We start from the raw sequence: 26,227 nt of genomic DNA, 5'->3' as shown, positions 1-26,227 counted from the left end.
CCCCCCGAGGTTTTCCCGTTCCCCCCATCCCTCTCTCCCCTCCACCCCTCCCCTCCCCTCCCCCCCCCCCCCCCCCCCCCCCCTGCAGGCCTGAGGCCTGAGAATGATCGCCCCCCCCTCCCAAAGTCGGGTAGACACAGAGTGCTGGAGGACCTCAGCGGGACAGGCAGCATCTCTGGAGAGAAGGGGATGGGTGACGTTTCAGCTCGAGACCTTTCTTCAGAGCCAACAAGTCACCCATTCCTTCTCTCCACAGATGCTGCCTGTCCCGCTGAGTTACTCCAGCACTCTGCGCTTGTCTTCGGTTTGAACCGACCGGCACCTGCAGTTCCTTCCGACACATTTTGCCTGGAGCAGGGTGTTGTGTAGTTGAGATGGGCAGGTCTATGGAGGCTGTGAAACCCGGCCAGACTATCGATGTGTTACACCCCCAGCCCCCCCCCCACCCCCCACTCCAGGTGACGATCGGTGTGGCATTTGTGACAATCATCACTTGGTTTACACGCAGTTGGTGTCGGCACCTCCTGCTGCCCCTCCCCCCATCCCCGGGTTAATCCCTGCGTGTCTTGTTGTCTGAGCGGGGAGGGTCGGTTTTGTTACAGTGAATATTTGGCATTTAGGTTTAACAGTGAATTATTCCCATTGGAAAATATTATTTCTTGTGCCATCTCTGATACTGGTTGCAGTGTGTGTGTAAGTGTGTGTGAGTGAGCGTGTGTGCATGTGTGTGTGTGTGTAAGTGTGTGCGTGTGCATGTACGTAAGTGTGCATGAGTGTGTGTATGTGTTTGCGTAAGTTTGAGCGTGTGCGCGTGTGAATGAGTGTCCATACGTGTGTGTGCATGTGTGTGTGTGTGGGTGAGCGTATGTGTGTGTGAGTGCGTGCATGCGTGTATGTCGGTGAGCGTGTGTGCATGTGTGTGTGTACATAAGTGTGTGTGTGAGATGTGCACATGGAAATACAGTGACAGTGGGTGGGCGTGTGTGTGCGCTGTGATGGGTGAGAGACGGTGGGCGTGTGTGTGCGCTGTGACGGGGGTATCACTCACATCACGTGCCCCACTCGCGTATTCATTGCTAACGTAGCCGCCCACTTGTCACCATCAGGACACGTTCCCACGTGGTTGCCAAGCCAACACACGACTATTCACACTCAGCAAGGACAGGTGACTCTGTGGCTCATTTCCACATGAATAGGAATGGAAGAGATATGTGGGACAATCACAGGCAGGTGGGACTAGTGTAGACGGGACTTGTGGGACGGCATGGGCCAGCTGGGCCGAAGGGCCTGTTTCCGCTCTCTATGACTCTATACGTTCCCGTTTTGCCCGTTGCCGTGACGATGAACACCGCTGAGTTAAACACATTTCCTCCTCTATCCTCTGTTGCTAAACCTCTCCAACAGCTCCTCAGTCTGGTTGTCCGTTTACAGGAAGGGTGTGGAAGGCTTTGGCAAGGATGTCCGGGAGGCGAATGTATGGAATTCTCTACCATGGGGGCTTGTGGAGGCTAGATCAGTAGAAACATTTAAAGTTATATTTAAGGTAGATAAATGTTTTGGAGTTTATGGCGATGTGGCACAGAGAAGGAGCTGAGGCCTGAGGTGATAGAAGCAGAATCAGGCCATTCGGCCCATCCGGTCTACTCCGCCATTCAATCAAGGCTGATCTATCTCTCCCTCCTAACCCCTTTCTCCTGCCTTCTCCCCATAACCCCTGACACCCGCACTACTCAAGAATCATGAATGTATTGAAGGGCAGGGCAGGCTTGAAGGTGACCTGATAGCCTAGTGGAGCTCATGCCTGCTTGTGTGGGAAGGAACTGCAGATGCTGCTTTATACGGAAGAAAGAGTCAAAGTGCTGGAGTAACTCAGATGGTCAGGCAGCATCTCCGGAAAGAAGGAATATGTGACGTTTTGGGTCAGGCCCCTTCTTCAGAGCCTGAATCTGCAGGCACCTGTTCCATGTTCTCCACAGGTGCTGCCTGACCCGCTGAGTTACTCCAGCACTCTGTGAAACGTCACCTATCCATGTTTTCCACAGATGCTGCCTGACCCGCTGAGTTATGGTCCAGCACTCTGGAGAAACGTAGGCAACTATCCATGTTCCCCACAGAAATGCTGCCTTTCGACCCGAAACCCTGAGTTACTCCAACGTTCTGTGAAACCCTTCAGGGTTTCGGCCCGAAACGTCCATTTCTCCACAGATGCTGCCTGCACCGCTGCGTTACTCCAGCACTCTGTGAAACGTCACCTATCCGTGTTCTCCACAGATGCTTGCCTGACCTGCTGAGTTACTCCAGCACTCTGTGAAACGTCACCTATCCATGTTCTCCACAGATGCTGCCTGACCTGCTGAGTTACTCCCACATTTATCTCCCATCCTTTATTGTCCATCGAAACAGCAGAGCGAGTTCAGAATCTGGACTTTACTAGTAATAAATAAATTGCGTTAAGTTAAGTATCGAGGCAAAGAGGTCCTTCTGCAGTTGTACAGAGCCCCAGTGAGACCACACCTGGAGTATTGTGTGCAGTTTTGGTCCCCTAATTTAAGGAAAGACATTCTTGATATTAAGGGAGTGCAGCGTAGGTTCACCAGGTTAATTCCCGGGATGGCGGGACTGTCAATATGTTGAAAGAATGGAGCGACTGGGCTTGTACACTCTGGAGTTTAGGATGAGAGGGGATCTCATTGAAACATGGGATCGGACACGCTAGAGGCAGGAAACATGTTCCTGATATTGGGAGAGTCCAGAACCAGGGGCCACAGTTTAAGAATAAGGGGTCGGCCATTTAGAACAGAGACGAGGAAACACTTTTACACCCAGAGAGTTGTGAATCTGTGGAATTCTCTGCCTCAGAGGGCGGTGGAGGCAGGTTCTCTGGATGCTTTCAAGAGAGAGTTAGATAGAGCTCTTAAAGATAGCGGAGTCGAGGGATATGGGGAGAAGGCAGGACCGGGGGTACTGATTGTAGATTATCAAAATCAGTGGCGGTGCTGGCTCGAAGGGCCGAATGGCACCTATTCCTGTTCGCCAAAGATACCGCCTGACCCGCAGAGTTACTCCAGCATTTTTGGTGTAAACCGGCATCTGCAGTTCCTTCCTACAGAGGTTTGTGGGTTAAATGGCTTCTGTAACATTGTCCCTAGTGTGTGTAGGATAGAGCTGGTGCATGGGTGATCGAGGCCAGCACAGACTCGGTGGGCCGAAGGGCCTGTTATCTCACCGCGTTGTCTAAAGCTTCCCAGGGTGGATGGGGGTGGATAAAAATGCCGAGCTTGCTGGTTGAGGAGTTCTGTGTTTTACAGCAGAGAGTAGGTACACAAACGCTGCCGACCGGCTGGAAGAAGTTCCAGATAAAGTCCCATCCCATGAGCAAAGTCCTCTGTTGATTCACCTGTAATTAAAGTAGCATCGCAACTGAACAGGCCCTGTATAACGGTGCTTCAAGCACATGCCCATAATTAGCAACTAACACCACAACTTGGGCAGCCACGACACCCACAACACCGCACCAGTACCGACTAGAGAGGCTACATCGAACGTCAACAAATGAAGGTTACCCACCCCCTTTTACCCCAGCACAGTGGCGCAGCGGTAGAGTTGCTGCCTCACAGCGCCAGAGACCCGGGTTCCATCCTGACTGCGGAGTTTGTACCTTCTCCCCCTGACAGACGTTGAGGTGAGAGGGGAAAAGATTCAAGGAGATGTGCGGGGAGATATGGGGAGAAGGCAGGCACAGGTTATTGATCACAGGGTACGATCAGCCATGATCACAGTGAATGACGGTGCAGGCTCAAAGGGCCGAATGGCCTCCTCCTGCACCTATTTTCTATGTTTCTATGAGACACTCAGCTTTTCAGGATCCTTGGCTACAGTGTTAACCCTGTGACCCTGTATGCACTCTGCCGAAGCTTCACCATCTAACCAACGTTGCACCACCCTGGCCAACTTCCTCCTGACTGCCTGGCCCAGCTCTGGGAACCCCCACCCCCATTCTCAGCAACACTGTGCGAGGAAACACATCACGGGGAGAGCAGCCGTTCAAGAGGCCAGCTCACCGCCACCTCCCCAAAGACCCCGCAACAGCCACCTCCAACATATAGATGGGACGCAGACACAAAAAGCTGGAGTAACTCAGCTGGACAGGCAGCAGCTCTGGAGAGAAGGAATGGATGACGTTTCTTCAGTCTGAAGAAGGGTCTCGACCTGAAACGTCACCCATTCCTTCTCTCCAGAGACGCTGCCTGTCCAGCTGAGTTACTCCAGCATTTTGTGTCTATCTTCGGTTTTAACCAGCATCTGCAGTTCCTTATTACATATATAGATGGAACATGTTTGCCGGTATGGGCAAGTTGGGCCGAAGGGCCTGCTTCCATGCTGTAAGGCTCTTTGACTCTATATTGGTTGAAGTGGTAAACTCACCTGGTTTATCCTTGACCTTTGGGGAAATCCTTGAGACATTAGGGTGTCTTAGCCATTTCGATGTTTTCGCCATGGCTAAATCCTTAGCCATTTTGTACCAATGTGACTCCTAAAGGGCCTGTCCCACTTACGTGATTTTTTCGGAGACTGCCGGCTCCCATCATTAGTCGCAGCAGGTTGCGGAAAATTTTCAACATGTTGAAAATCCAGCGGTGACCAGAACAAGGTACGACTCTTTGGGAGACTATTCACAACCGTACAGGCTTCACGTGTCGACATGTCGCTGGGTGAAGCCTGTATGGCCATGAGCAGTCGCCCAAAGAGTCGTACCTTTTCCTGGTCGCCGCTGGAATTTCAACATGTTGAACATTTTCGTCCACCTGCTGCGACTAAGACGGGTGCCGGCAGTCGCCGAGAAACATCCCGTAAGTGGGACAGGGTCTCAAACATTAAAACGAAGAACAATCACCCTCTTGGTCAGAGGTCCATGAAGGTGGAGTCAGAACCTGTGACCTGTTGCAGACCAAGTTTCACCTTCGGTTGTTGTGGGCGGGTGCAAAGAGGAGCCTCGCGTGTCACACCTTGCAAAAACAAACAAGGAAAAATAGACCGAAGGCTCAGTATATAGTATATATATATATATGTGTCACCCTGTTTGTATATAAGTGTAAATAGTCAGGGCATTGGTTAGTGTTGTGGAGTTATTGTGCTCATGCCCCAGAGAAACTAACAGCTTGATGTGGCTTCCTCTTGTAAGGTGCTTGTACCTTGTTTTCTTATCAAACCCCTCAACTTTATTGAAAAGCAATATAGACATTTTGAAATGAACTTTGTGCGTGCGTGTGTGTGCGTGCGTGTGTTTAAAACAATCTTCCAACAACCTCAGAGTGGATATTTTCTATGTCCTTGGTAGGGTTAGGACTTGTGTTGTTGCTTCTGTGTTCATCTCTCTCTCACTGTTAGACGGCCTCCACCCTTTCCCTTCATCCAAAACATCGTTCTGGAAATGCTTTCACAAACAAATTCGGAAGTTTAGAGTGTAGACAAAAATGCTGGAGGAACTCAGCGGGTGAGGCAGCATCTGTGGAGCGAAGGAATAGGCGACGTTTCGGGTCGGGACCCTTCTTCAGACTGATGTGGGGGTGGGGGGAGGGGGCGGGAAGAAGAAAGGAAGAGGCGGAGACAGTGGGCTGTGGGGGAGCTGGGGAGGGGAGGGGAAGGAGGGAGAAAGCAGGGACTACCTGAAATTGGAGAAGTCAATGTTCATACCGCTGGGGTGTAATCTACCCAAGCGGAATATGAGGTGCTGCTCCTCCAATTTGCGGTGGGACTCACTCTGGCCACGGAGGAGGCCCAGGATACAGGAAGGTCGGATTTGGAATGGGAGGGGGAGTTGAAGTTCAGAATGACTCGTAGTGAAGAGAGGGGTGTCGCGAGGTTTGTGGCAGCGTTGAGAGGGTCTCACTGGAGTGAGGAGCTCGGATGCAACCAGGAGACATGAGGTCCTTTGCCATGCACCGACTGAAACTGGAAGCCCTCGATATTTACACGTGGTGTATTTAATTTACCGGGTGCGTGTGTCACTGATTGCCCCGATCCACTCACTGTCTTTCCGTGCGGTGATCTGTGTCACGTTCCCCGAGTTCTATACTCACGAACGTGGTTCAGATTCTCTTATAACATGAGAAATCCTCTTGCCACTGTGGGTGAATGTTTAAGAAGCATTTAGACAGGTACATGGATAGGACGGGTTTGGAGGGATATGGACCAAACGCTGGCAGGTGGGACTAGTGTAGCTGGGGCATGTTGGCCAGTGTGGGCAAGTTGGGCCGAAGGGCCTGTTTCCACGCCGTATCACTCTATGACTGTCTGAATTGTTAATGGCAAAATAGCCCTGGAGCCAGTTGATCCGAACTGAATTCCAACAATTCTCTGCTGCTGTGCAGCCAAGAAAAATCTAATAAGGTTGAAGGGTGATATTGCTGGTTAATGTTATATTTGTTGATGGGGTAAATTGGGGGCAGGTTGTGCCAATGCATGTCCATATTTTCATCAAAGTCTTATTCACCGTCCCCTCCAAAGCCGCCCATTGTGGACTTTATGCTTCTATCAGAACGTACGTGAGGTAGATGATAGGGCAGATGGAGAGAGGACAATAGACTTCATGGGACATGGAGGTTCCAGTGAGGACTTGTGGTCCCCACATTCACCAGTGGAGATTGGTTCATTCATGTTTGAGATCGTGAATCGCTGGCATCAGTATTTCCATTGGTAGATTGAAGGAAGGGATAGAGTTTGTGGAGAGGAAGAGCATCCATTAGCTGAGGGTGGCTCGTCAGGGTCCACTCTGGGCAGAATGTCCATGGGCTCTTGAGTGGAGCTTGTAGGTGTGCAGCACCTGTATTGGGGAGAGTATCCTGGTCATGAGTAGTAGGAGCGGAATTAGGCCATTCGGCCCATCAAGTCCTACCACCATTCAATCATGGCTGATCTATCTTTCCCTCTCAACCCCATTCTCCTGCCTTCTCCCCATAACCCCTGACACCCGCACTAATCGAGAATCTATCTATCTTCACTGACTTGGCCTCAGTGAATTCCACAGATTCACCACCCACTGGCTAAAGAAATTCCTCCCCATCTCCTTTCTAAAGGTACGTCCTTTAATTCTGAGGCTGTGCCCTCTGGTCCTAGCCTCTCCCACTAGTGGAAACATCCTCTCCACATCCACTCCATCCAGGCCTTTCACTATTTTGTAAGTTTCATTGAGGTCCCTCCTCATCCTTCTACACTCCAGCGAGTACGGGCCCAGTGCCGTGGCCATGGGCATCCATGGGCTGTGCAGAGGCTGGGGGGCTTCACATAAGGTCAAGGCAGGGCAGTAAATGTGGACGGTCCGTCTCCTTTCTGCACAGTCCCACTCAACCCCCACCCCACCCCACCCCACTCCCCACCCCATCCCCACCCCACCCCTACCCCACCCCCCCCACCCCACCCCCAAAGCCTCTATCGCCTACTGGAACTATCAGGGTGTTTGGAGAGCAGAAGGCACCATTCTGGGTGATGGGCTGTGGGCATGGATGGCTTCAGGTACATTGTCGTGGTGAAATGGCCAATATTCTGTTCGCACTTGGTCAAGCGTTGAGTTTTGACGTGAAGTTTCAGTTTAGTTTATTGTCACGTGCATCAAGGTACAGTGAAAAGCTTTTTGTTCCGTGCTGTATTCCAGTCAGTGGAAAGACAATACATGATTACAATCGAGCCGTCCACAGTGTACAGATACAGGATACAGGGAATAAGGTTTAGTGCAAGGTAAAGCCATCAAGGATAGTCCGAGGGTCCCCAATGAGGTAGATAGTATCTCAGGACTGCACCCGACTTGTTGGTCGGATGGAACAGTTGCCTGATAACAGGATTAAGAAAGCCGTTGGTACTTGGAGACGTTGCTATCAAGTGGTGGAATTCAGGGCAAGAATCCAGTGACGTTCGAACAGCTGCTAATAAATCCGGGAAGGAATTTCCACGGGCAACAAGGAGATGGTGGAAGTCACTGCGACGGGGACACGTGGAGGGGGGGGGGGAAGCTGAACGCAGGCGGGAACGAGGCAATGAGAGGAATGTGACCTTGCAGTACGGAGAGGTCCCTTCTCTCAGGGCGGAGGCGGATGTACAGAATTGTCCACGGGGGGGGCTCGTGGAGGCCAGATCAGTAGAAATATTTAAAGTGAAGGCAGATAGTCGTTCAGGAGCGCTCTCTAGTGGAGGTGGGACGATTCCGTCGCCCGCTAACTTGATGTGGACAGAGTAGTAAATATTACGTCCATTCTTCTGGTCAACTCTTGAACCTGGTCCAGAGAACAGTCCTGATCGGAAAAAAAAAACCCTCAATAGACAGCGGTCTCAGCGCACTTGTGGCCAGATGTGTCCTTCTCAATGTCCAGATTTCATCATAATTTATTATTCCCCCCCCCCCCCCCCCCTGCTTTGTGAAGCCCATCATTGCAGAAATCCTCAGACTGTGTCCCTGCCTGTTCTCGTTGTGTGAAATGTGCTAGTTCTCCAAAACATGGACTTTCTGTGGGTGTTGGTCAATATATGAAAGATTTATTTCAAAGAAACAAAAAGAAACGAGAAATTATATTTAAAGTGTCAAAAAAAAAAAAACTAGCCTATGAATGATTCTCAGTTTATGTATTAAGAAGTTCTGTTGTGTAAGATATTAAAAATCCACAAAAATTATCTTAAAATAACGTGTTGTCGTGTCTTTTTGTTCCTAAGAGGATTTGGGATGTTTTAAACAAAAGATACCAAATGCTGGAGTAACTCAACGGGTCAGGCGGCATCTGTGGAGACGTCTGGAGAAGGGTCTCGTCCCGAAATGTTGTCCGGAGATGTTGCCTGTCCCGCTGAGTTACTCCAGCATTTTTTGTCTGGCTTGGGTGTAAACCAGCATCTGCAGTTCCTTCTTAAACACCTCTGGAGAACATGGGTGGGGGGCATTTCGGGTCGGGACCCTTCTTCAGACTGATTGAGGTGGGGGGGTGCAGGACAAAGCTTGGCGACTGATAGGTGGATACAAGGGGAGGTTAATGGGCAGGTAGGTGGGCAAGGGCCAGAGATAAAAAGGCAACACATGGAACCTGGATGGAAGGAGAGGGGAGGGGGGGGGGAGGGAAGGGTGCGTGCAGGTGAGGCAATAAGGAAGTGAAGAGCAGGGGGGGGGGGGGGGGGGGAGGTTGGGGGAGAAGAGTGTCGATCAGTTTGTCAGCTAATTATCTAAAATTAGAGAATTCAGTGTCCGTGCATCATGGTACCCAAGCAGAATGAGCGAACCAGCAGGTAGACAAAAGTGCTGGAGAAACTCAGCGGGTGCAGCAGCATCTATGGAGCGAAGGAAATAGGCAACGTTTCGGGCCGAAACCCGGAAGGGTTTCGGCCTGAAACGTTGCCTATTTCCATAAGGATTTCGGCCCCGAAACGTTGCCTATTTTCTTCGCTCCATAGATGCTGCTGCACCATAACTCAGCGGGTCAGGCAGCATCTGTGGAGAACATGGATAGGTGACGTTTCACAGAGTGCTGGAGTAACTCAGCGGGTCAGACAGCATCTGTGGAGAACGTGGATAGGTGACGTTTCAGGTGGGAATCCTTTGCCTATTTCCTTCGCTCCATAGATGCTGCTGCACCCGCTGAGTTCCGGCCCGAAACGTTGCCTATTTCCTTCGCTCCATAGATGCTGCTGCACCCGCTGAGTTTCGGCCCGAAACGTTGCCTATTTCCTTCGCTCCATAGATGCTGCTGCACCCGCTGAGTTTCGGCCCGAAACCCTTGAAGGAAATAGGCAATGTTTCGGGCCGAAACCCGGAAGAAAACACTCATGGTAACAATCGATCAGGTCAATGTTCTTCTCTCTTGTTAAAAAATGCCAGCTCGACCCACAATTGAAATTAAGGTCATTGTTTATTGATGATTTTTACTGGTTGGATTTGTAATTAGAGTCAAGCAAGCTCTTCCACAGTGGAGAGAGGAAGAAAGCCCCCGCATAACACAGTGTTGATTGTGACTTAACTTGGCATCACAGGGGATTCAGATAATGAACTTATAAAAATAAAAGTGATTCTCAGTAACAGATCATAAGACACAGGAGCAGAATTAGGCCGTGCATTCATCACTGATCTATCTCTCCCTCTCAACCACATTCTCCTGCCTTCTCCCCGTAACCTTTGACACCCGCACTAAATCAAGAACCTGTCAATCTCCGCCTTAAAAATGCCCCAAAGCTTAGCCTCCTCTGGCAATGAAATCCACAGATTCCACCCTCTGATTAAAGAAATTCCTTCTCATCTCCAATCTAAAGGTGAGTCAATTTTTATCTGAGGCCGTGTCCTCTGGTCCTAGACTCTCTCACTAGTGGAAACATCCTCTCCACATCCACTCTATCCAGGCCTTTCACTAACTGGTAAGTACCTCCCCCCCTCATCCTTCTAAGCGGCAGCGAGCACAGGCCCAGTGTCGTCAAACGCTCATCTAACGTTAACCCAAACATCTCTGGGATCATTCTCGATAACCTCCTCTGGGCACTCTACAACACCAGCACATCCTTCCTCAGATATGGAGCCCAAAACTGCTCAAAAATACTTCAAATGTGGCCTGTCCAGCACCATAACGAGCTTCAGCATTGCATCCAGTGGTGGACTGGCCAGGGTGTCGGTTTGCCCGATGGCAAGTGGGCCCCTGATGAACTGGGCCCCCATATCAAGTGGGCCCCTGATGAAGTGGGCCCCCTATATCAAGTGGGCCCCTGATGAACTGGGCCCCCATATCAAGTGGGGCCCCTGATGAAGTGGGGGCCCCCATATCAAGTGGTCCCTGATGAACTGGGCCTCCATAATCAAGTGGGCCCCTGATGAACTGCCCCCCCCCCCCATATCAAGTGGGCCCCTGATGAACTGCCCCCCCCCATATCAAGTGGGCCCCTGATGAACTGGGGCCCCCCCATATCAAGTGGGCCCCTGATGAACTGGGCCCCCTTTGTCTCCCGGCAACCAATATTTTTAGACCCAGGCCACCACTGATTACATCCTTGTTTTTTATATCCTTCTGTATTACATTTCTAAATACTCTCAGTGTTTTTATTACTTCAGGCCCAGTTTGGCTGCTGGTCCTTTTTGTTGCGTCCCCACATGCAGGATGTCCCACATTTCTTTACAGCCTTCAATGGAAAAGCGTTGAGTGGAGAAGTGAAAAAGGTAGCAGCCTGCTTGTATTCTGCAGGCCTCCATTCTCAACGAGGTGGTAAACAGGTATTTGCTGAGATATTCACCAAGGGAGGATGACCCACATCTTGGCTCCACAGTCGTGGATTATATGGACCTGTGAGTTGGAACATCGATCTCATCGCAGTTTGTGGCCGTTTGCCATTAATATTCACTGACACCCGTTTACTAGTTTCAGAGAGTGTCATTTTCCCTTGAACACCCATCTACTTGGCAAGGGTTCTCGGGACAGGGGAGGGGTGGGTTACTGACTTGTCAAGTCAACTCAAGCCGAACGCACTATGGGAACATCACTCACCCCCCTGCAGGAACTATACAACAGGAGGTGCAACTCCAGAGCAAACAAAATCATGGGAGACCCATGGGAGACCCCTTCCACCCCTGCAACGGACTGTTCCAGCTGCTACGGTCAAGCAAACGCCTCCGTTGCCATGCGGTGAGAACGGAGAGGTTGAGTAGGAGTTTCTTCCCAGAGGCAATTCGGACTGTAAACGCCAATCTCACCAGGGACTAACTCTACAGAACGTTTTTCCTTCCATTATTTATTATGTAAAAGAATATGTGTGTTATGATTGTGTTTATAATTTGTTTGGTTGTTTTGTTGTTTGTCTTTTGCACAAAAGTCCGCGAGCATTGCCACTTTCATTTCACTGCACATCTCGTATGTGTATGTGACAAATAAACTTGACTTGACTTGACTTGGAGAAGATGGCCCTGACTTCATTGCAAATCCCAGCATAAATCATCAACATATAATGACAGCCGCAAGAACAGGTGGACTGTCATTAAAAAAAAAAACCCATTTTAAACAAAAAGGTAAACCACCTGTTTCATATCAAAGAGAAAATGCTCTGTTTTAAAACTTTAACCCATTAGTTTAGACATGGAATCCCAGCTAGTCCACACCATCCATTTCACACTAGGCCGAAACCCTTGAAGGAAATAGGCAACGTTTCGGGACGAAACCCTTCCGGGTTTCGTCCCGAAACGTTGCCTATTTCCTTCGCTCCATAGATGCTGCTGGATTCCCGCCCATTACACACCTGGGGACAAAAGACCTATAGGGGGCAGGAGTAGGCCATTCGGCCCCTTCGAGCCAGCACCACCATTCAATGACAATTTTACAGAGGGGACCAATTACCCTTTAAACCCGCGCGCCCTTTGGGATGTGGAAGGAAACCGGAGCGCCCGGAGGTAAACGCACGGGGGAGAACGTGCCAACTCCACATAGGCAGACAGACAGCAAACCCCACGAGGTCAGGATTGATCAGCAGCGACTCCACACAGTGCCGCCCATCTCAGGGAGCCAAAGGCGGGCAAGATTAGAAGCTATGCGTTACGTCTTCCAGGGGAGAATGGGCAGAACTGGAGCAAGCAGTGAGCTTCAGCAGAGCTGCACACATTAGATAGACAGGGCTAGCTGGTGACTGAGCAGTGGAGGTACAAGGTCGGGGAGAGAACTGGAGAGAGAACAAGACCACAGGGAGGTAGGGAGAGCCATTCAAGCATTCGCATCGTTTCCGGAACATTCTCAGGCAGCCCAGGCGGGTTTCGGGACTATTTGGGTGGATACTGAGCGAAAGGAACATCTTCGTTTAAGCTGTTCTGTAAGCAAGAGCAAACCAGAAAAAGGGTGTCAGTATTCCCAACTTCAGCCTTCACCTCCTGCCACGAACAAGATATTTCCCCCCCGCACGTCTTTGGGGTGTGGGAGGAAACCAGAGCGCCCGGAGACAACCCACGCAGTCACGGGGAGAACGTGCAAACTCTGCACAGACAGAACCCGAGGCCGGATCGAACCCGGGTCTCTGCCGCTGTGAGGCAGCAACTCCTCGCTGGCTTGCAGTGATTTGTGGACACAAGCCCAGACCATCACACAAACCAACCTCCCTTCTATTGACTCCATCTACACCACACTCTGGTTCTAGACTCCCCCAACATCGGGAACATGTTTCTTCCCTCCCTGCCTGTCCCGCTGAGTTACTCCAGCATTTTGTGTCTTATCTTCGACGTAAACCAGCATCTGCAGTTCCTTCCACCACAGACTAATTCAAGGGGCAGAGATACCTGTAATAGCTACAGACTGCACACTTGGATGTGACTGGCTGGCATGCCAACAAAAGCTTTTCACTGTACCTCAGTACACGTGACAATAAACTAAACTGAACTGATATGCACACTGCCCACGCCAACAAACATGCCCCAACTACACTAGTCCCACTAATACTCAGATAGATTCATTTAACACACATACACACACACAACACATAGAGACCGTTCCCTCCATAACTCCCTAGTCAACTCGTCCCTTCCCACCCAAACCTGGTACTTTCCCTTGTAACAGCAGGAAATGCTACACTTGTCGCTTTGCCTCCCCCCTCGACTCCATTCAAGGACCCAAGCAGTCGTTCCAGGTGAGGCAGAGGTTCACCTGCATCTCCTCCAACCTCATCTATTGCATCCGCTGCTCTAGGTGTCAGCTGCTCTACATCGGTGAGACCAAGCGCAGGCTTGACGATCGCTTCGCCCAACACCTCCGCACAGTTCACATTAACCAACCCGATCTCCCTGTGGCTCAGCACTTCAACTCCCCCTCCCATTCCCAATCCGACCTTTCTGTCCTGGGCCTCCTCCATGACCAGAGTGAGTCCCACCGCGAATTGGAGGAGCAGCACCTCATATTTCGCTTGGGTAGTTTACACCCCAGTGGTATGAACATTGACTTCTCCAATTTCAGGTAGTCCTTGCTTTCTCCCTCCTTCCCCTCCCCTTCCCAGCTCCCCCACAGCCCACTGTCTCTGCCTCTTCCTTTCTTCTCCCCCCCCCCCCCACATCAGTCTGAAGAAGGGTCTCGACCGGAAACGTTGCCTATTTCCTTCGCTCCATAGATGCTGCCTCACCCGCTGAGTTTCTCCAGCATTTTCATCTACCCACAATACAGATGTTGTATTAGCTAACTTGTAAATACACACAGACAAACCTCAGGGTCCTGCTCGGAGTTACGTACCATGGGCATTTCCTGCAGGCGTTTAAATTCCGGTTTCCCCTGCTGTGAATATTTCACGGCAGTGATGAGCACCCCCACTATTAAAATCAACACCAGGATGACGATGAGAATCACCAGCCCAGTGTCTAGACGGTGCCCCTTTGGAGTCAGAGCTGGAAAGAGAAAGAAATACTGGATCAAGCTGCAACGTGACGAGAGGAATAGATCGGGCAGACAGACTGACGCACGCACAGAGTCTCTTGCTCTCGAGTCGGGGAATCGAGGACCAGAGGACATGGGTTTAAGGTGAAGGGGGAAAGATTTAATAGGAACCCGAGGGGTAACTTTTTCACACAGAGGGTGGTGGGTGCATGGAACGAGCTGCCGGAGGAGGTAGTTAGTTGAGGCTGGGACTATCCCAACGTTTAAGAAACATTTAGACAGGTACATGGATAGGACAGGTTTAGAGGGATATGTTCCTCAAAACGATCGCCCAGTCTGCGTTTGGTCTCGCCGATGTATAGGAGTCCACATCTTGAACAACGGATACAGTAGATGAGGTTGGAGGAGGTGCAAGTGCACCTCTTAACAATAGCGGAGTCAGGAGATATGGGGAGAAGGCAGGAACGGGGTACTGATTGGGGATGATCAGCCATGCTCACATTGAATGGCGGTGCTGGCTCGAAGGGCCGAATGGCCTACTCCTGCACCTATTGTCTATTGTCTATTGTCTCTGCTTAACTGTTGGGTCACTGACTGGCTGGGCGAAAGTTACTCCAGCGTTTTGTGTCTGTCCCTTGAAACCTTTCCTATCCATGGACCCGTCCCACTCACCAGGGAAGCCCTCTCATGTGTTCAAGAAGGAACTGCAGATGCTGGAAAATCGAAGGTACACAAAATTGCTGGAGAAACTCAGCGGGTGCAGCAGCATCTATGGAGCGAAGGAAATAGGCGACGTTTCGGGCCGAAAAACCTTCTTCAGACTGATGGGGGGTGGGGGGGGAGAAGAAGGAAGAAAAAGGGAGGAGGAGGAGCCCGGGGGCGTGGGCATGGGAGGCGACAGCTCAAGGGTTAAGGAAGGGGAGGAGACAGCAAGGGCTAGCAAAATTGGGAGAATTCAACGTTCATGCCATCCGGACGCAAGCAACCCAGGCGGAATATGAGGTGCTGTTCCTCCAATTTCCGGTGTTGCTCACTCTGGCAATGGAGGAGACCCAGGACAGAGAGGTCGGATTGGGAATGGGAGGGGGAGTTGAAGTGCTGAGCCACCGGGAGTTCAGGTAGGTTATTGCGGACTGAGCGGAGGTGTTCGGCGAAACGATCGCCCAACCTCCGCTTAGTCTCCCCGATCGCCCTGTCATGTGCTGGATGTAGATTCACTGAAGCCCTTCATACAAGAGCGAGAGCCTTATTAACACGAAGAAGCATAGGTTGAACAAGCAAAGAACAAGATTAGTAATGCAAACATATCAACTCCCTCCACGTACCTACAGCTGTTGTATCCACAAAGGGCGGAACCGAACCTGAAAGAAAAAACAAATTAATATTAATGTATTTGGCGAGAATTTTGTTTGATATTGTCACGTGTACTGAGGTACAGTAAAACGCTATTTGTCACATGCTATCCAACCAGTTTAGTGTAGTTTAGATATACAGTGCAGAAACAGGCCCTTCGGCCCACCGAGTCTGCGCCGACCAGCGATCCCCGCACACTAATACTATCCCACACACACCAGGGACAATTGGTGCATTTACACCAAGACAATTAACCTACAAACTTGTGCGTCTTTGGAGTGTGGGAGGAAACCGAAGATCTCGGATAAAACCCACGCAGGTCACGGGGAAGAACGTGCAAACTCCGTACAGACAGCGCCCGTAGTCGGGATCGAACCCGGGTCTCTGGCGCTGTGAGGCAGCAACTCTACCGCTGCGCAAATGTGTCGCAAAAAATGACTATACAGATTATAATCAAGTTGGCCACAGGGTACAGATGCAAGATACAAGGGAATAACCTTGACTGCAAGTTAAAGTCCAATAAAGAATGATTAATGGTAGTCTGGGGGTCTCCAATGAGGTGGATGAGAAGTCTGGACCACACTCAAGATGGTTCAGTTGCCTGATAACAGCCGGGAAGAAACTGCCCCTGAATCTGGAGGTGTGCGTTGTTCGTTTTCACACTTCTGTACCTCTTGCCCGATGGGAGAGGGGGAGAAGAGGGAGTGACCGGGGGTGAGACTGGTCCTTGAGGCAGCGTGAGGTGTAGATGGAGTCAATGGAAGGGAGGTTGGTTTGTGTGATGGTCGGGGTTAAATATAATTTAGAAGCGATAATCATTTATTTCAGTAACAACCCAAGACTACTGCGTCTTTTTTTAAACCCGCATCTGCAGTTCCTTGTGGTGACAGATTAGAGAGCAGTTCACTACTAGTGAATAGACAATAGGTGCAGGAGGAGGCCATTCGGCCCTTCGAGCCCAGCACCGCAATTCAATGTGATCATGGCTGATCATCCCCAATCAGTGCCCCGTTCCTGCCTTCTCCCCATATCCCCTGACTCCATTATTTTTAAGAGCCCTATCTAGCTCTCTCTTGAAAGTATCCAGAGAACCTGCCTCCACCGCCCTCTGAGGCAGAGAATTCCACAGACTCACCACTCCCTGTGAGAAAAAGTGTTTCGTCGTCTCCATTCTAAATGGCTTACAATCTTATTCTTATACTGTGTGGCCTCTGGTTCTGGACTCCCCCAACATCGGGAACATGTTTCCTGCCTCTAGCCTGTCCAAACCCTTAATAATCTTATATGTTTCAATGAGATGCCCTCTCATCCTTCTAAACTCCACAGAGTATACAAGCCCAGCCGCTCCATTCTCTCAGCATATGACAGTCCCGCCATCCCGGGAATTAACCAGGTGAACCTTCATGAACATTTAGGTGAGAAATGAAAAATGGGATTGGAAATAAACATTGGTCAATTCCCTCCCGTTCACGAGCGGTTGTTCAGCCTTTACAGCTGATGTTTCTGCTTGAAGGCAACACACCCAGCGTACACCTGACCTATGTCAAGCAGGATCTCATCATACTGTCACACCTCAAATAACTCAATCATTTACCCGAAGGGTTCTACGCCCATCTGGAATTAGTTTTGTTCATTGCCACGTGTACCGAGGTGGTTTTGTTTAGCTTAGTTTAGAGACACAGCATGGAAACAGGCCGTTCGGCCCATCGAGTCCGTGCCGACCCGCACACTAACACTATACTCCACACACTAGGAACATGTCTATTCACAGATGCACTGCTGTACTTCCTGCATGACAAGAGTGACCTACACCTCACAATTGCACCGTAAAGATCTTCCTGCCTTACACTCCTTTCCCCACATTTGCCCTTCCGTTGACTTATCAAAGTGGGGTATGTCCAGTGGGTGTTTGGAACGAGCTGCCAGAGGAGATAGTTCAGGCAGGGTCTATTGGAGCCAATTAGACAGGTACCTGGATAGGACAGGTTTGGAGAGACATGGGCCAAATGCAGGCAGGTGGGACTAGTGTAGCTGGGGCATTGTTGGCCGGTGTGGGCAAGTTGGGCTGAAGGGCCTGTTTCCACACTGTATCACTCTATGACTGCTATAGCTAGTCCCCATCCACTTTTTCTCCCTTCATTTAACCAGTTCCACAGTTCACCACATTATGCCCCTTCCTGAGATCACACCTTGCCGACCAACAGTTGGCCTGACAGGTCACCACCACCCTGCCCAAGGTGATTTGTTGCTGCCTGATAGGTCCTGACCTTTTCTCCCCCCCCAACCCACGGTCTCCACCCTTCACGTCACCTATTCCTATTTCTGCCTGACCCGCTGAGTTACTCCAGCGCTTTGTGTCTATCTAGAGCGTTTAGATGTTCTGCATAGAATCAAGTCATAAAGGATAGGTGTAGAATTAGGCCATTCGGCCCATCACATCTACTCCGCCATTCAATCTATCCCCATTCTCCTGCCATCTCCCCGTAACCCCTGACGCCCGTACTGATCAAAGACTATTGTGCAGGACGTGTACTGACCCGTGTCATTCATGGTCAGTGTTGTCGCAGGGATCTCCGTCCGGTTGGCAGGGGTGGGCTGCGTTGGCACTGTGGTGTTGGCTTGGGTGACCTGGGTGCTTCTGGTTGCACTGGCTGCACTTGTTGGATCGGACGATCCTGCTGCAGTGGTGGTTGGCACCACCGTTGTGTTTCCTGTTGCGTTGGATGTTGGCACCGCTGCAGCTGTTGTTGTTGTTGCTGGCACCACTGCAGCTGTTGGTGTTGTTGCTGGCACCACTGCAGTTGTTGTTGTATCATCTGTTGGCAAAGCTGTGGTTATGTCTGTTGTACTGGGCGGTGAGGTTGCATGGGATGTTTGCGTGCTGCTCCTTGCATTTGTGGTATCATTGGTACTTGCTGTGGTGGTGGTCTCAGTGATATTTGCTGCTGTGGTGGTGGAGGTTGCAGTGGTACTTGCTGTGGTGGAGGTTGCAGTGGTACTTGCTGTGGTGGAGGTTGTCGCAGTGGTACCTGCTGTGGTGGAGGTCTCAGTGATTCTTGCTGTGGTGGTGGCCACAGTGGTACTTGCTGTGGTGGAATAGATAATATTACCGACTTTGAACATAACTTGCAAATACAGCAGCAATAAGCAGTTAATTCATAAAATTGACCACTGGCGACATGGCCAACACCGCGTACTGCAAACAAGGCTACAACCTGCATTTATATAGCGCCTTTCGTACACAGTAGTGAAGTGTCTAATGGGATGTCACACGTACACTGTGGCAAGCAAACTGGTTTGTAGTTTACTTGGCTTTGGTTAAAACTGTAAATTGTCCCTAGTGTGTGTAGGATAGTGTTAATATACGGGTTGTTCATAGTCAGGTACATGGATAGGACAGTTGTGGAGGGATATGGACCAAGCGCAGGCAAGTGGGACTAGTGTAGCTGGGACATTGTTGGCCGGTGTGGGCAAGTTGGGCCAATGGGCATGTTTCCACACTGTATCACCCCATGACTCTATCACTGTTCGGCACGGACTCGGTGGGCCGAAGGGCCTGTTTCCGTGCTGTATCTGTAAACTAAACGACACTCAGGGATATTATTTTCTATATAATACATTCCTGAGTTGTAGAGGTGCCATTTTTGACTTTTTCCTTTCCACCTGAGAGAGCCAGAACTGCCCAAAACAACATCACCTGCTCTCAAACTGGGTGTGCCAGCCTAGATTGTATGATTATGTCTCTGGCATGTGAGTTGTAACCACTCAATCGGACCCAATGTAACATATTCCCACGTCTCTTATTATTCCATAAAAATCAAACTAGCAGACACCTCCATTATTCTCCATCCTAGAACTCATTTACAGGCATCTTTCCTCTCCAGTGAAAACAAGTATTTTATTGTCTTATGTGTAGGAAGGAACTGCAGATGCTGCTTTAAACTGAGGGTAGACACAACATGCTGGAGTAACTCCAGTTGACTGTCATATGCTGAGAGAATGGAGCAGCTGGGCTTGTGTACTCTGGAGTTTAGAAGGATGAGAGGGTATCTTGTAGAAACATATAAGATTATTAAGGGTTTGGACACGCTAGAGGCAGGAAACATGTTCCCGATGTTGGGGGAGTCCAGAGCCAGGGGCCACACACAGTTTAAGAATACGGGGTAATGCCATTTAGAACGGAGATGAGGAAACACCTTTTCACACAGAGAGTTGTGAGTCTGTGGAATTTTCTGTGTGCAGTGGTGGCCTGTTCTCTGGATACTTTCAAGAGAGAGCTAGATAGGGCTCTTAAAGATAGTGGAGTCAGGGGATATGGGGAGAAGGCAGGAACGGGGTACTGATTGTGGATGATCAGCCATTTTCACACAGAGAGTGGTGAGTCTCTGGAACTCTCTGCCACAGAGGGTAGTTGAGGCCAGTTCATTGGCTATATTTAAGAGGGAGTTAGATGTGGCCCTTGTGGCTAAGGGGATCAGGGGGTATGGAGAGAAGGCAGGTACGGGATACTGAGTTGGATGATCAGCCATGATCATATTGAATGGCGGTGCTGGCTCGAAGGGCCGAATGGCCTCTACTCCTGCACCTATTGTCTATTGTCTATTGTCTAACCCAGCGGATCAGGCGGTGTCTCTGGAGAGAAGGAATAGGTGAGGTTTCAGGTTGTTCTTCCTGCCACCCATCCCTTCTCTCCAGAGATGCCGCCTGTCCCAATGAAATTATTCCCTGCAGCAACACAACAGGTATGTGAACATAATACTCTGTAAAACACTCAACAAACAACAACAAACAATGCCTCCTTGTCACCTTCACCTCCACAGCCAAATATCGTCTATTCTAAGTAGGCAAAAGTGCTGGAGAAACTCAGCGGGTGCAGCAGCATCTATGGAGCGAAGGAAATAGGCAACGTTTCGGGACGAAGCCCTTCTTCATAGAAACATAGAAAATAGGTGCAGGAGTAGAGGCCATTCGGCCCTTCCAGCCTGCACCGCCATTCAATATGATCATGGCTGATCATCCAACTCAGTATCCTGTACCTGCCTTCTCTCCATACCCCCTGATCCCTTTAGCCACAAGGGCCACATCTAACTCCCTCTTAAATATAGCCAATGAACTGTGGCCTCAACTACCTTCTGTGGCAGAGAATTCCACAGATTCACCACTCTCTGTGTGAAAAATGTTTTTCTCTCATAGAAACATATCATCCCTTGAATTCCAACCCCTTTGATGTCTCGTTTTCACACCTTACACTTCCTTGTCTCTGTGTCTCCCTCTCCCCTGACTCTCAGTCTGAAGAAGGGTCTCGACCCGAAACGTCACCCATTCCTTCTCTCCAGAGATGCTGCCTGTCCCGCTGAGTTACTCCAACATTTTGTGTCTGTCTTAAATCACAATACATATATATATATATATATATATATATATATAAATATATACATATATAAATAGACAATAATAGTGCAAAGGTGCTAGAATCACATGACATATAAATATAAAGATGCTATATAATTCACCTAATCTGTCTCAAGTATATGTTAGTCCATATGTAATCACCCTGGTATTTAGATTGAATGCTAATCTAGAATAAGGAAATTACTCCTGGATGTCTGTTATTCTATTGAAACCCCCCCTGGATTACAGACTGTAACACTATTCTTTACTATATTCCAGCTTCTAGCAGGGTGGCGCAGCGGTAGAGTTGCTGCCTCACAGCGCCAGAGACCCGGGTTCGATCCTGACCACGGGTGCTGTCTGTACGGAGTTTGTATTTTATCCCCGGTGATATGCGTGGGTTTTTTCCAGTTTCCTCCCACACTCCAAAGACCTACAGATTAATTGGCTTGGTTTAAGTGTAAACTTGTCCCTGGTGTGTTGTAGGATAAACAGCAAAAACCATTCAAAGACTATGGAAATATTCAAAAAGATTAAATGTTTTTTCAAATGACTTTATAATTTGACAGTTTAAACTAATATTAATACAAGAGGAATTGTTAGAGGAATGAGGATACGATTGAGACATGGAAGAGGGTGGAGGAATTTTGGATAGTGTTAGTGTGCAGGGGGCCAGCATGGACTCAGTGGGCCAAAGGGCCTGTTCTTGGTGCTGAATCTCTAAACTAGACCGAGCTAAAAAGGTGTGTAGATATATATGCCATGCACCCCCTGCAACCCACTCTCAACTGTGAAGAAGGGTCTCGACCCGAAACATCACCTATTCCTTCGCTCCATAGATGCTGCCTGTCACGCTGAGTTACTCCAGCATTTGTTGTCCAGCCTCAACTCTCAATATGTTGATTCGAGGGCAAGGATGTAATGTTGCATTGATATATACGTGCATATGCGTGTATATATGTGGCTTATGTATGGATATATGCATGTATGTATATGTATATGTGTGTGCATATATATATGTGTGTGTGTGTGTGTGTGTGTGTGTGTATATATATTTATATATATATATACATGTCTGTGTGTGTGTGTGTGTGTGTGTGTGTGTGTGTGTGGGGGCGTGTATATATATATGTGTGTGTGTGCGTGTGTGTGTATATATGTGTGTTTGTATATATATATATATGTGTGTGTGTGTGTATGTGTGTGTATATATGTGTGTGTGTGTGTCTGTCTGTCTGTGTGTGTGTGTGTGTGTGTGTGTGTGTGTGTGTGTGTATATATATGTGTGTGTGTGTGTGTGTGTGTGTGTGTGTGTGCGCGTGTGTGTGCGCGTGTGTATATATATATACACATGTCTGTGTCTGTCTGTGTGTGTATTAATATACACATGTCTGTGTGTGTCTGTCTGTGTGTCTGTCTGTCTGTGTCTGTGTGTGTGGGTGTGCGTGTGTGTATATATATATACACACACACATGTCTGTGTGTGTCTGTATGTGTGTGTGTGTGTGTGTGTGTGTGTGCGTGTGTGTGCGTGTGGGTGTGTGTGTGTGTGTATATATATATATATATGTGTGGGTGTGCGTGTGGGTGTGTGTGTGCGTGTGTGCGTGTGGGTGTGTGTGTATATATATATATATATATATATATATGTGGGTGTGCGTGTGTAGATGAGATAAGGTTTGTGAATTAACTGTAGAGTAGCGGAGATTAGTGTCCACTTCCACTCCTTTTCGAACATGTAAGATTTAATTTTCACAAATGATATGAGAAGTGATGCAATGAATTGTGTGCGGGATTATTGTTCATTCCGTTGTTATTTTGTTTTATTTTTCACATGTTCGAAATAAAATATGTACAATTTTTAAAAAAAGACATTATCATGCGGAGGAATTTATTTCCAGGTTTAAAGTGGAAAATATTCTCTTGCAGGTAAATCAGGTTTCAAAGAATGTACCGTGTTTAAGAAGGAACTGCAGATGCTCCAAAATCGAAGGTAGACAAAAATGCTGGTGAAACTCAGAGGGTGCAGCAGCATCTATGGAGCGAAGGAAATAGGCAACGTTTCATCCCGAAACGTTGCCTATTTCCTTCGCTCCATAGATGCTGCTGCACCCGCTGAGTTTCTCCAGCATTTTTGTCCACCTTCGAAGAATGTACCTCCAGGTTTGAAGAACGAACAGCCACCCCACGCGTATATAGACAGCGTTGTGTGGAACGTGTAGAATATGCAATGTCATCCAGCAATTGAGTAACAATTCTGAAAGCATCAACTTTTTTATTGGTTCTGCTATTACAAATCTCGGTCGCTTCTCAACTCAAATCTTTCCTCGCCCTTAAAACTACGCCGAGATTCGCAAATCTCCCTCGCCCTTCTGACACGTCAACAGTGCCCACGACTTCCTTGAACTTTTTTCTTTCTCTCTCTCTCTCTCTACCCGTTTCTTACAGAGCTTTCGAGCAAGTTGAGGAACTGGCTGATATATACAGAAAGAGAGCAAATACTCACATTGTGCTGAGCCCAGGGCGATGCAGAGACAAAGATACACTATTCCTGTCACTCTGCGAGCCATGGTTCCTCGGCAGAGATGTTGCTTTGGGTTGCTGGGCTTTTGTGGAGGTGGGAGGGGGATATATGGTCACACACACACAGCACAATCACCGCCTTGCACCTCCTCAGTGACAATGTCTCCGGTACTAACTAACTAACTCACTCACACACTGCACACCTCACCTCGCCCCCTACTGCCCACACTCAGCACTGCAATACAGGTAAGGTGCTCCCCGCTCTACACCTGTCGTCAGCTGCAGGTGCAGGGAGCGCTGCATTTCCTGGAGTTCATTTAAAGGAAGTTTCTCAAATAAGGCCTTTGATCTCAGATCCACTATCCCGTATCCACTACATACCCGCAGCCCATATGGAAGCTTGCAATATAATAGTAATTTAATTTAATTTAGTTAAGTTTGCTTTACATAGAAACAGAGAAACATAGAAAATAGGTGCAGGAGTAGGCCATTCGGCCCTTCGAGCCTGCACCGCCATTCAATATGATCATGGCTGATCATCCAACTCAGTATCCTGTTCCCGCCTTCTCTCCATACCCTCTGTTCCCTAAACTTTAGTTTAGTTTAGTTACATAGAAATATAGACAATAGGTGCAGGAGTAGGCCATTCGGCCCTTCAATATGATCACGGCTGATCATCCAACTCAGTATCCTGTACTTGCCTTCTCTCCATATCCCCTGATCCCTTTAGCCCCATGGGCCACATCTAATCCCTCTTAAATATAGCCAATGAACTGTGGCCTCAACTACCTTCTGTGGCAGAGAATTCCACAGATTCACCACTCTCTGTGTGAAAAATGTTTTGCTCATCTCGGTCCTAAAAGAGTTCCCCCTTTATCCTTAAACTGTGACCCCTTGTTCTGGACTTCCCCGACATCGGGAAGTCTTCCTGCATCTAGCCTGTCCAACCCCTTAAGAATTTTATAAGTTTCTATAAGATCTCCCCTCAATCTTTTAAATTCTAGCGAGTACAAGCTGAGAACATGGATAGGTGACGTTTCACAGAGTGCTGGAGAAACTCAGCGGGTCAGTCAGCATCTGTGGGGAACATGGATAGGTGACGTTTCACAGAGTGCTGGAGTAATTCAGCGGGTCAGGCAGCATCTGTGGAGAACATGGGTAGGTGGCGTTCTGTGGCAGAGAATTCCACAGATTCACCACTCTCTGTGTGAAAAAAAAATTCTCATCTCGGTCCTAAAAGATTTCCCCCTTATCCTTAAATTGTGTGACCCTTGTTCTGGACTTCCCCAACATCGGGAACAATCTTCCTGCATCTAGCCTGTCCAACCCCTTAAGAATTTTGTAAGTTTAGTTTAGTTTAGTTTAGTTTAGTTTAGTTTAGTTTAGTTTAGTTTAGTTTAGTTTAGTTTAGTTTAGTGAAGGGATGGATTCCGAGGGAACCAAGATGACACATCTAGCGTTTATTCCAAGCACTGATGTACTTCTAGACGGTGGCCAATCCTGGTGGCAACTATTCACGTGCTGGCCACAGACGCAGATCTACAAACTCATATTTACAATCATTCCACGCTCTTAAACCTCTCTTCCCGCAGCAACATTTCTTATTTAACTCTGATCTGTAAATGGCTCGATTGTAATCATGTGTTGTCTTTCTGCTGACGCAACAAAGACATTTCACTGTAACTTGGTGTACGTGACAATAAACTGAACTGAAACTGAAACAGTAAAAGGGGAAGTTCACTACAGACTCCAGAAGGTGGACAAAAATGCTGGAGAAACTCAGCGGGTGCAGCAGCATCTATGGAGCGAAGGAAATAGGTGACACTCCCCCTCCCATTCCGTATCCAATGAATGAAAGATATGAAAGATATCCTTCTTCAGACCTGTTTCCTTCATCATCGTTGCATATCTTTCATTCATTTGTTTTATATCTCTCCACATCACCGTCTATATCTCTCCTTTCCCTCTCCCCCGAATCTCAGTCTGAAGAAGGGTCTCGACCCGAAACGTCACCTATTCCTTCTCTCCAGAGATGCTGCCTGACCCGCTGAGTGACTCCAGCATTTTGTGTCTAACTTCAGTTTAAACCAGCATCTGCAGTTCCTTCCTGCACAGGTGATCTGCTTCTTGTGAGACTCGGTGGAGTCTCATGGACGTTGAAATATTAATGGGTATAGCTCACCGTAAAGCTGAGTTACCATTCAGTGAAGTGTTTTAATTATAGAGAGGTTTAATTGAACCAAGGCAACGCATGATGATGCAGACCTAATCATTTATTTAGAGTCTTGCTTGACATTGCAAAATCAGATCAACCCAAGTCTACGTTCAAACTCAGCGGGTCAGGCAGCATCTGTGGAGAACATGGATAGGTGACGTTTCACAGAGTGCTGGAGTAACTCAGCGGGTCAGGCAGCATCTGTGGAGACCATGGATAGGTGACGTTTCACAGAGTGCTGGAGTAACTCAGCGGGTCAGGCAGCATCTGTGGAGAACATGGATAGGTGACGTTGCACAGAGTGCTGGAGTAACTCAGCGGGTCAGGCAGCATCTGTGGAGAACATGGATAGGTGACGTTTCACAGAGTGCTGGTGTAACTCAGCGGGTGCAGCAGCATC

General features: G+C 48.7%; 1 protein-coding gene across 2 annotated transcripts; it reads right to left on the bottom strand.

Annotated features, from left to right (window-relative positions):
• Positions 1-12,200: 12,200 nt before the first annotated feature.
• Positions 12,201-23,820, bottom strand: LOC129710970 (mucin-22-like). 2 transcript variants are annotated; one of them, XM_055658302.1, is made up of 6 exons: positions 23,596-23,820; positions 18,500-18,784; positions 18,236-18,469; positions 15,671-15,706; positions 14,205-14,356; positions 12,201-12,802 (listed from the first exon to the last, which is right to left on the bottom strand). In XM_055658302.1, the coding sequence occupies exons 1-6, from the start codon at positions 23,657-23,659 to the stop codon at positions 12,755-12,757; spliced, it is 819 nt and encodes a 272-aa protein (XP_055514277.1). In that variant the 5' UTR covers positions 23,660-23,820; the 3' UTR covers positions 12,201-12,754. The 2 variants fall into 2 exon arrangements, with proteins under 2 accessions (XP_055514277.1, XP_055514276.1); XM_055658301.1 differs by having other exon boundaries at positions 18,236-18,784.
• Between the last annotated feature and the right edge of the window lie 2,407 nt (positions 23,821-26,227).

This window comes from Leucoraja erinacea, chromosome 29 (assembly GCF_028641065.1).
Source record: "Leucoraja erinacea ecotype New England chromosome 29, Leri_hhj_1, whole genome shotgun sequence".
NCBI classification, from domain to species: domain Eukaryota; kingdom Metazoa; phylum Chordata; class Chondrichthyes; order Rajiformes; family Rajidae; genus Leucoraja; species Leucoraja erinaceus.
Note: the sequence above shows the minus strand (reverse complement) of the source record. Positions and strands in the feature narration are given on the sequence as shown.